Below are 11451 nucleotides of genomic sequence, written 5' to 3'. Positions count from 1 at the left end.
GGTGAAGAAAACAAAGTTAGAAAAGAGATTTGGATTTTTGCTTGTGCTTTATGTTTTTTTTGTTTGTTTTTTTTTTTTTTTTTTTTTTTTTTTTTGTAACCCCTCCGCTGATCAAAAGTCTTTGACAGCTGCATCTCCTATCTTCATGTCACAGGTGGCCAGTCCTAGCACTGCTCTTCTGCTCACGAGACTGTCCAGCTGCTGTGACCTGCTGCCACGGGGTCCTGTTCCTGGAGAAGGATGGGGCACTGGTGGGTATCAGCAGCCTGTTCCCACCACACTGGCCTGGGACATGACAAGAGCTGGGTCAGGAGACTCATCTGAGGGCTTTGGGCATGGAAACAGGAGCTTGTGATGGTAAGAATTCCTCCACTGTGCTAGCGTTACACAGAACTGAAGTTAAAGTAAGAAAAGCAGGTTAAAAATAATGATGAACAACAGAAACACCACCCTGAAGTGGTGTTTGGAGTGGTTGATAACAGAGTTCATGTTCAGTGATGAGAGGTGAAGATCACAATGGTTCCCAGTTGTGGAGAGGAAAACATTGGCACAAGACATGCTGTGCCAAGGCTTAGGACCTTGACTCTGACTTGCTGGTCTCCAAATTGTTGCATGACGAGTGGGTAAGTGGAGCAGATGCTTCAGACCAGGCTGGTGTTAAAGGTGGTTGATGTATTGCTCTGCACAGTCATACACTAATGGAAACTGGTATTCACACAGCTTCCAGTCTTACTTCCAGATTCTCCTCATAGACCTGTGCCAGTCATTTGCCTGCATCATTTTCTCTTCACCTGCCTCCCTTCTTTCACGGCTCCTCTCTTGCTATGTTGCAAAAAACAGAAAAGAGAAAAGAAAATGAGAAAAAGCAGCTCAGAAAGCTCCAGTAGCAGCTCAGTCCCTGGACAGATGTTTGTCGGACTCTGTGAGAACCTTTGAACTTTATTTGCCATCAGTGAGATGGAACCAGGCTAAGTGGGCTCACTGTAGCCCCTGCCCCACAGATCTTCTCCCTCACCAGATGTTCCCCTGGGAATCCTTCACTTGAGGATGTCACACTCCTGAGGTGTCTCAGGCCCACCAGGGTGGGAAGCATTTGTCTGTCCATGACAGAGATTCACAGAATGAACCTTTTGTGCAGTTCTGGGAAACCATTCCTGCCCGCTTGATCTCCAGGCCTGTGCTTGGACCCCCAGCTGGCTGTCTGGCACTGTGGGTTTCTTGCTGACCAAGTCTGGGGTCAGCAACCTGCTTTCCTGGCTTGTGGATGCTTCCCACTCTCTAAGGACACAAGTGGGAATCTGCTACGGCTGGCTTTGTACCCAGACAGGCCACAGCTTGATGGGGAGACTGAGTGTGACCAGCACTGATGCTGCTGAATGTCATGGTGGCTTGAATTAAGCTCTTGTAGGATCTCTTCCTTGGTTTGCTTCAGCAGTTCCTTCCAGGAATCCATTCTGGCCAACTATCTACAAAATGTCCCTCTTAGTTAGAAAAGAATGGCCATAAAGGGATTTCAGAGCAGAAGGGCAGGGGTGTTCCCATTGCAGCCCCATGACTTGTGGCACGTTGCGCTGGTTAATTGGCAGCTGTCTACAGCTGGATGTCTGGAGACGGTCTATTCCTGGCTTGAGGTGGTTCCCTTATGTGACCACCAGAAAGGGAGCACACACAGAAGCTAAGCAATGAAGAAATGGTTCACAATTGCTTATTAGCCCCCGATAACCTGGGCAGGAGAGTCACACGTGAGGGGAATACCACATTTACTTTCCCTCTTCAGCAGCCGACTGTGATCTTAGACCAACCCTCTGCTCCAGTCTGCCACTCTCCACTCCAGGCACGTGATTCTCCTCTTGAATGCCCACTCATCCTCTCTGGAAGAATTACTGCTTTGTCCTCACGCTACCTGGGGTTTCCAAACTCACCCATGACTTTGCCCCCTGTAAAACAACCTCATGTTTTTGTTCAGCTTTCCTCCTGCATCGAGTCCTTCCTGCTGCAGGGAGAGCCGGGGGCAGCTCCATCTGCCTCGCTGCGACAACTCCACAGCCCGAGTTCACCACAGAACAACAAAGGCAGGATCACGATGGACATAAGAGGTCAATGCTGACACCCTGCACAGAGGTCAACTTGCCACGTATCAGTTTTTCTTTTTTTGCTGTTAGTAGCTCAGACACTGTGGTTTGCATCCCAAACTAAACCAGATTGAAGGACTGAGCAGGGAAGGGGGAAAGGGCTGATGTTACCCTGACACCACAGGAATTAGTAAGAAAAAATATATATATTGCACACACTAAGACTTATTAACAACCAAGTTAAAACAAAATGGCATAGTCCTCATTAGTGTTCCAGTGGTTCTTTGATCAGGGATGGTTCACGAGTCTGTAAAATCCCATTACACTCTCCTTATTGCAGTACAGACCTGTTTCTGTTCTCCTGCCAGTGGATCTGTTTGCAAATAAAAAGGGAAATTGATTTGATTTCCTTGAGAAGATCCATCCAATTGTCCCTTCTGTCATCATCGTTTGTCTTGTTGGTGTTGGGTATGTTTTTTGGCTCTGGAGGGGTGGAGTTGGGCTGCCCCTGCTCTCACCCAGGCAATGGGTCAAAAGGCCGATTATAATCCCGTAGCTCCCAGGGACATGCCAGTGCTGTGGCTCATGCATGGGATCGTCTGCATGGATTTGGGGAAATCGTGGCTGACCACACGTCCATTTTCTCCACTGCCTCCTGCTGCAGCCGGCCTGGGAAGGGTTGATGTCCGTATGGCTTCGTTGATTGATTGCTGTGGGATTAAACAAAAACCCTTTTTAGGAAAGACGGGGGGGTCTCCCCCTGTCCTTTGCAATGTTGGAGAAATTACAATATTAACCAGTATTGTCTTTCTGTCACTGTTCTCCCCTTCCTTGTCTTCATTCAGGCTCTCACTTTCTGCATGTCCCCACTGCATCTGCTCTGTTCATTCACACCTCTTCTACATGCAAAATTAAATGTTTCAGCAGTATTTTGGGGTATAAAGCATCAGTGCCATATGCCAAAAATCTATTCGAACTCTACAACATAAGAACAGTCATCCTGGATCTGAGCAGAGGTATTTTACACACTTCCCCCATAGAGATGCTATTGCTACTCCAGGGCTGTTATGCACGGTGGACTCTGACTCACTGCAAACATATGTTTAACTTTCCTCATGTGAGAACTTGAGCATGTGCCTATGTTTTTGTCTACAGTGATGACTGAGGTAACCAGGAAGTGCAAGCCTAATTCAGGAAACAAAATTTCATCTTCCTGTTCCAGATACATCCGAAATGTTTGCTTTCAGAAGTCTAAGGAAACTACCTACTTAGAACAATTCAACTAAAAGATAAAGCTAATTTGGTTTCTTTGCATTCAAGCTATCTCCAAGGGCACCATCATTCTTTCTGGACTGGGGTAGTCAGGTGAAGAATTATCCATAACAGATAAATCTGGATCAGGTGAAGAATTATCCATAACAGATAAATCTGGAACAGCTACTCAAAGCCAGTCAACTTGGTGCCTTGCCAGGCCTGGAACAGCCTCCTGGGCTGCTGGGATGTGCAGCTTGCCCAGGGAATCTGTAAGAACTGGCTCAGCAGAGACTGGGATCAGAGGAACACCTGAGCTACATCCCAGAGAGAGCCTGGACTCTGCTGACTGGCTTTGCATGGCAGCCACTGATGGGACAGTCAGGGACAAACTTAGAGCTGGTGTTAACATTGGGAGCATTGATTTGTTCCCGTGAGATTGGTTTTAACCTGGCAAGAACACCACAAGCTGCTACTAATGTGAGTTAGAGGGTCATTTCAAGGAACACAAGGGAACCAGCACCAGGGCAGAGTCTCCTTAAGACTAGAACTATGGAACTATTGCATTCTCACACTTTTTTTTGCAGTGCATTTGTGCCATACCTGGCTTTTCAGTAGGCAGAAATTATAATCTAATCTTTGTAGTTCCATGGACACTATTTGCTCCTATTATTTTACCCCCATGCTCAAGGTACCTCTCATTGCCTGTGGAATTTCCTGAACCTCAACGGGAAAAGAGCTGTAGCACATTTTCAGTGCACTAGAAGTGTTATTATTGCTGACAAAACATCGAGCATGCTGTAAAATGATGACATAAAACCCAAAGAAGCAGTTGCTTATTTTCCTTTTGATTCTGGGTGAGTTTCAGTGAAATAAAAACCTATCTGGATTTTTTGAAACTCACTGCATGCTTCATAGGCTCATCACAAATTCCATGCTCATGGGAGGGGTCAAGATGAGGAAGACAAGGGATGTGTTACATGTCCCACTGCCTCCTTGTACACCATGATACCTGCATAAGGGATTGACAAGCTATACTTGCTCCACAGATGCTGCACAAATGTTTATCCCCAAGGCTCTCAAATCTAATCCACTCTTGACACAACACTCTGAAATTCAGGCACACCAGAATTTAGGGCTGCAACAGATCTCCTGGGCTGTAGGAAATACGCTTCTGCAAGACCATGACAGGGTGGAGTTATAAAAACCTTTACAGGAGATATTGGAGGCCAATTTCTCTCAAAGAGGACCCATAATTCTGGAATTTGGAGGCCCACATCACCCATTCCAGGGCAACAATACTTTGAGCATATATTGGTATTGTCAGCCTGGAAATGGTGCCAGCAGGGTGCCAGCAAAGGGAACAACAGGATATGAATCATTACTGCGCTCCCCCAGTTTTATCTTCTGTTAAGAGCCTGGGTTTGGGGATTTTTCCATATTGCAGCAACGGCTGTATCACACCAGCCCCAGCACACTTCATCCATGCTGCACACACATTGCCATAGTCTGCCTTCATTAATTTTAAGGAATTTCAATGTGTCTCTGTTGCTGCTTGTGCTATGGCTTTGCTCTATATCTGGATTTTGAATTAGCATTCTGCCACATGTCTGATCTTGCATCAGCTCCCCATGACAGCCCACTTGACCCTCTTTCAGCTTCCTCAGATGCTCCTGTTCCTTTCTAGCAGGTTGAATGACACAGTCACTTCATTATCCCTATGTCCTGGCTTTCCACCCATGGTCTGGGCTGCATCCGTCTCTGAAGGCAGCTTTGGAGCCGGGGGAGGATCAGAGAGAAGGTGTGAAAGGCCGTGGAATGGGTTGCCACCTTCATTCGCTTTGATTCACTTCTGGACTTGTAACAAAACTCGATTAAGGCAACCAGCATGGCAAGTCCGAGCCCACCGATGAGGATATAGAAAACCCCCGCCACATTGCTGAGACTCAGCGCGCTCGTCTTGTCCTGGAAGAAAAAGGAGAAGGGAGGGAAAGGAGGGCACATGGGAAGGAGAAGAACAAAATTAATATGGAACTGCTCTGGGAATGATATCCACAATATAGCAGTACTGGCATTACATCATCTTCCTCTTTAAATGAACAAGTGACATTCCTAAGAGCATTCTTAAATTTTTAATTCAGTGTCTAGTAAATCTAACGTTTCCCTCACACAAACAAATAAACATTTTCTCAGCAATGTGACTCTTGGTAAAGGTTTGGGATCTCTGTTTTTCAATCAGCTAACTTAAATGCTTGTTTTACCCAAAATGCCTAGTTTGAATTATTGATTAAAGGAGGAAAAAAATTGGAAGTTTTCCTCCTCTGTGACATTTGCTTGTCCCTGATGTCTCGCCTGAAATAACCTGTTCTCTTGGAAATGCTCGTTCCTTCATTCCTAGATTGTTTCCCCCGCAAATTCTGTTGCTGAGCAACACATCGAAGTGGATGGGATTTTTTCTTTTTTTTTTCTTTTCCTTTTCGATTCTGGGGTTGAGGTGACACCTGAGCTGTCCTCAGAAACTCATTTGATTTCTATGTAATAAGGCAGTTATTTCATATGCAATCAAGACCTGCTGATGCATGTCTAAGCTAATTATTTGGTTGGCAATAAATAGGGCTATTAATGAGCTGCAACTTTCAGTCAGCAGCTACATTCTGATTTTACAATTGCCTAATGAATCGTCATGGCTCTCTAGGGAAGAGACAAGGCTCAGAAAGACTCATTTTACTGCAGGAGAAACCAAGTTCCCACACCTAACCCTGATGTCACCCCATGCAGCTTGCAAAACCTTCTCCTCCACGATGACCAGGTTGAGCTGGGGTGTGAGGATAATCTGGGCAGCAACAGGATCCCAAACTGGGCTCAGCTCCATGTGCAAGGCTCCTGTTTCTAGGACAGGCTTTCTCTAGAGTGAACCAGAGTCCCCTGCTCCGTGCTTGCTGCTGCTCTGCAATATCGACTCAGTACCTATTTACCAGTAGAGATTCCCCAGGGCCAGCCCAACAGCTCAGTGCAAATCTGTTGGGGCGACCAGAGTCTGAGCAGCATTGACAGCCCTGCTCTGTGGACGTGGGAGGAAAATCACATGTGGCTTGTTTGAGATGTAGCCACACAGTTAAAGGATAACATCGATGCCTGTAGAAGCATCTGCAGCTGGTAATGAAGCCTCTGCACAGTTCTTGCTGTTCTTCTCTGCTACTCCATGGACACGTGGACTGGTGGGTGGCACAGCCTGTTCCTTGCCCCTGTAGGACAGTTGATTCACTTGCTCAGCTTGGCAGGTTTTACAAGAAGCAACCCACAGTTTTTGGGAAGGGCGGGGATTCAGGACACAGAAAAGGATATTGGAGTGACGTCAAAAGGCTCCAAACTGGAATACCAACATGAGCACGGAAGGTTTCAGTACAGGGTGGTCTGCCTGACACTGGTACAGTCTTTCAGGCAAGTACATTTTGCAAATGATCCTGTCTTTTTCTGTATTAGGGTTTGATGGCAAAAAAAGTCAACCCTCAGGCACGAAAACATCTCAATTTTCACAATTAAGAAAACCTCCTGTAACAGAAGAGAATGTAATCTTTTTTTTTTTTTTTCTGATTAGCAGAAAAGTGGGTTCCAGTCAAGAATGCTAAAAAGATATTTTTTCTTCTATTTCTCCTTCACCTGACCCACTGCCAGTGTAAGCTGCCAAGCTTCTTCCCAGCTGGAGCTCCTGCCATGGGCTCCAGTGCCATAGGGAGCAACTTTCCGTCCTGAACCCTCTGCTGAAAGAGGCAGAGGTTGTTATGGGGCCATCTCTGCTGAGTTTCCATTGCTGGAAAAAACTCCACAAGTGACCTCATTTTCTGTGCTTTGCAGATTGATCACTTTGGCAAGGGACTCGCCGCTGTCACCGTGTGCTGGTGGGAAGGTTGGGGTTCTCCCTTGTATCACCTTCATGCACTGGTCAGGCTGTAGTCTTGATGCTTCCTGTGTGCTCTCTGTAATGAGAGATTTCTGCAAATATCCTCTTAATTTCTGCAGTTTCAATATTTGAAAGATTATTTATGTGGTCTTTTCTAATCTGCCTTCATGCAGTTTTTCCCCCAGGTTTGACTGTGTATTTGTTCAGCCATCTCTTCTCTGCAGATTGTTGGGTGCACTTTTAAGCACCAATTGGGAAATGCTGGGAGATTTTTAGTGGAGATACAGAAAAGCAGAGCAATTACTCTGAGGAAATTGTGTTGCAACATATCAGGTACTTTGCCTTTTTAAATTCAGTCTGAAGGAGCTGCCCCAGCTTCAGGGAGGAATAAAGACACTAAAAGGGGGCTGCCCTCCTCAGCATCCTGATCTTTTAGCCTGGCTCCTTAAAGCAATGTGGCTGATTAGCACACGCTCTCTGCTCAGAGGGAAGAATGGGACAGGGATGCAGATAGAGCAGCCTGTTTATCTGTGTATTACTAATAATTGTCAGCCTGTACTTTCACCTTGATTTAACAGAAGGGTGGAAATCTCCACAATATCAGGAACCCCAAAGCTTTGTGCAAAAGGATGACACTGCAGACAAGAGAAAACCTATTGATGCTCTCCCTCAACCAAATGGATCAGTGCAATCTGTACATAGGTCTTTGACTTGCATCTATAGATCCTTAGGATATCTGTCTTCCTTGGCTCTATTGGGCATGGGAATACACAAATTTCAGGGTTTATTTGCCATGATATTTACTTCCACCCTCAGTTTGAGGTTCATGGTCCAATGAGGCACCTCCTCAGCTGGCTGCAGTGGCAGAGCAGTCTGGCAACCAGGAAAGGCTGCTGGTACTTAATTCCCACTTTCCTCCTCATGCCAGCAGCAAAACAACCAGTAAGAGAGAGGAGACGACCCAAAGCAGTTTCCTGCATCACCACTACAATTCATTTCGGGGCTGTTATGTTTTTCTTCCATTTACTTTGCAGTAGCATTATTATTGTTAATGTTATTACTCTTATTGCTGCTATTCCTGTTACTGTGACAGTTTGGGTGAACTGAAAGTTGTCTTATCCAGAAGGCAAAGGAGAGCATTGTGAGGCACAGTGGTGGGCAAAGCTGCAGGGAGGGAGAAAGCAGCCTTTCACTTCTGCTTCCCTAGTAAGGTTTCTCCCAAGGAGCCAAAGGCAGATTCCTGGGGCACTGAGGAATGCTGAACTGCAGGAGCACGGCTGATGGCACAGCCTGCTACCATGAGCAGGCTGAGAAGTGAAACTGCTCCTGTGGTGAGGCTTGACTTCTTGCTCATCCTCCCTTTAATATTGTTTTTCTTCCTTCCCTCTCCCCACAGGATGTGCAGAGATGTTCTCTGGGCAGGAGTGACATCTCTTTTCTCCCATCAGCTGCAGGACCAGGCCCTGAGTGCCCCACTGAGGCTCTGCTTGCTGTTTCCATGTGTGATCCTGCCCTAGTAATGCTCATAATAACAAAAAGTCCCAAATTATTCTATCTGCTTGAAAGGACATTCCCCTCCTCTCTGCTCAGACTCTGTGACACCAGACGCTCTCCTGCAGAGCTGCCCATCACCGAACCAGCTTGTTAGTGGGAGTGTAAATGTCACTGCTCATCTCCCTCAGCAGCAGAGCCCTGACGTGGGGGGAAGATTGGCAGGTGAAAAGAGAAAGAAAAACCCATCTTCCCAAGAGAAAAACCCATCTTCCCAGCCTTGTTGCTGCAGCAACCCGGCACCTTCCCGTCTGTTACTCTCAAACATGGCACCGTGTCCATCATCCCCTTTGTCATTATTTAATCCTTGTTGGCTGACAGGCATTAGGGCCAAATTTTCCCAGTTTCCCAGCAGGGCTGGTCCCTTCTGTCACCCTGCATGAGCAGAGCCCATTGGCAGCACAGGGCGATGGCACCTTAAGTAGTTGCAGTCTCCAGAAGATGAACTGTCTTTAGAGCAGGTGGCAGCTCCAGGGGTTGAGCTTTTACCCCAAAAGCTGGGCAGAATTTAGTGGGGTACAGCCTGAAGCTCAGCAGTGAAGGATATAGCACTGCCCATTGTCTCAGAGTGCTGAGAGGGGATGTGCAGGAGCTCATGGATGGCTGGGGAGGAGGCTGCTCAGCGTAAGACACCTTTGATTTGAGAACCTGCCAATTCCCTGCAAAACCGGGGCAAGGCACTTCAGGATTTGTTCCTTTTCTTTTTTATTTTTTTAACAAAAACAAAATTCCTGCACTGGAGAAGAGGATTGGGAAATGTGTGTCTTTGATAAAAGTCTTTTAATTGCATGAAGTGACCTGGGTGTCCCTGAAAGCAGCTTGCACCTTGCCATCCTGGTCTAGGAAAAGCTTCCTTTCTCCCAGTGTCTTGCAAAAGCCCCAGGAATCCCATCTGTCTGCCACAACATTTAGAATCAACCTTGTCATTACCTTTCAACAATGCAAGGCATCCCTGGCAAACCCATTTCATAGCCTGCAAAAAGGGCACTCCATCCTGTGCTTGTTTGCAAAATAAGGTCCTTCTAGGAAGTGCCTCTTACAGTGTCTGTCTCTCTTCTGCTGTGGCAAGTAGAGGGGACTCAGACAAGCTGGGAGACAGGACCAGGAATTGGTGGATGGTTTCTAGCTACATGCAATGCTGGAGCTGAGTGTGCATGGAAAAGCCCTGAGCCTGTGGGAAGGGGTGGCTGGTGCATGTTCACAGTGGGGACAAGAGCAGCAGGGACATTGCTGCCCAGTGCAGGACACTGCCTGGGATGTCCCACTGTCTGGCAATGCAGCTGGGGCCATGGATTGAATGTCCAGCACCTTGTGGGATGACATGACATATCAAAATACTCAGCAAAGCAGGAGTGTTTGCCTCTGGAGTTTGAGTGCAGATCCACTGATGTATCTATTGTTTCTTGATAGGAATTTTTCTGGATAAAAAACTTGGTGGGCAATAGATAGGTAAACAGACTAAAAACAGGATGCATAGACATCAGTGCAGGCATGGAACATCATCTGGGACCAATGAAAATAAGCCTGGGAAACACCAGAGGTTTTGCCAGGCTCTGGCTAAAAACCTTGGGCACAAACCCTACATCCAGCTAGGCCCTCACCCCTCTTCATTAGCACTCATCATTCTGAAAACGCTCTAACTGCAAACTAAGCTAAGCTCAACAGTAGACAGAAGTGGGAAGCTTTTGTCATGCCCGTGTGAGGAAAGATGGAATAGCCTCCAACCTCTCCAGCTTAGCTCTGGAACTTGGCTGTTGAGAAAAGGTGAGTGTTTCAGCCTGTACTGGAGGGATCTGTGCCCACCATGGGCAGGATGGGGAAAGCTGGGCTGGTTCTCAGCCCTGCCTGCCCTGCCTCATCCCTGATCCATGGGCACCATGGAAAAAGGAGGGGGATGCTCATGCAGCAGCTGGGCAGCTCAGCTTGTTTGCAGTAGGAACGAAAGAGCCCAAGAGACAAAAATGGATAGGACTTGGGTGGGCAATAGATGGGCATGTTTGCCTGGCTGCAGTTGTGAGAACAAGTGAGCAATACAATTTCTTGGTCTTTCTGTAGGTGGGAGAGGGGTCAGGTGATGTTTGTGTTGATTTCTCTGACGTTTCATGTCACAGTTCTGTTGCAGACACAGTGCAGACGCTGAGCAAGGAATAGAGATGAAATCCTTTTGTGTGACAGCCAGGACTCTTCACTGTGATCTTCCACTCCCAGAAAAAGCTTACACGGGTTAAGGTTTGTGCCTACTGATTTCACACACGGAGTTTCAAGCAGCTCTCATGACTTTAGGATCCAATCTCATTTATTCACATGTGATTCACATGTGTGTGATCGCGTTTTCCAAGCACATGTAAATAACATGCGATCAATATTGAGGTCATATGATCTACATAAACCCACGTGTCCCAAACCTTCTCTTTCTGTCCCTATTGGTCACCCTATTGTGCAGAATGAAGTCCTACACTTACTTCTTCTTTTTATTTTTTCCCAACAGAATAGTGATAAAGTACATTATTGTAGGGATTTTGTTTTAAACTAAACTGATTTCACATCCATTTCCTTACGGGCATTTTATTGGCTATGGAATTTCTCTGGCACTGATGCATGCAGGCTTGTGGTGAAGGAATTATGGAAGCTGTGTCATGGCTTCAGTTTCCCAGCAGAAGTGATTACTTTTCATTC

General features: G+C 46.5%; 1 protein-coding gene across 2 annotated transcripts in view; it reads right to left on the bottom strand.

Annotated features, from left to right (window-relative positions):
• Positions 1-66: 66 nt before the first annotated feature.
• GRIA1 (glutamate ionotropic receptor AMPA type subunit 1) overlaps positions 67-11451 on the bottom strand; it is a 120562-nt gene continuing 109177 nt past the window's right edge. For both annotated transcript variants that reach the window (XM_008628938.2, XM_008628937.2), the window contains exons 15-16: positions 5154-5288; positions 67-2803 (exon numbers count right to left, since the gene is read on the bottom strand). In XM_008628938.2, coding sequence (XP_008627160.1) covers positions 2615-2803; positions 5154-5288 — 324 coding nt within the window. In that variant the 3' untranslated portion in view covers positions 67-2614. The remainder of the gene's footprint in view (positions 2804-5153; positions 5289-11451) is intronic.

The sequence above is a fragment of the Corvus brachyrhynchos genome, unplaced genomic scaffold, assembly GCF_000691975.1.
Source record: "Corvus brachyrhynchos isolate BGI_N302 unplaced genomic scaffold, ASM69197v1 scaffold21, whole genome shotgun sequence".
NCBI classification, from domain to species: domain Eukaryota; kingdom Metazoa; phylum Chordata; class Aves; order Passeriformes; family Corvidae; genus Corvus; species Corvus brachyrhynchos.
The sequence above is the reverse complement of the archived record's forward strand: the minus strand, read 5'-3'. Positions and strand labels throughout refer to the sequence as shown.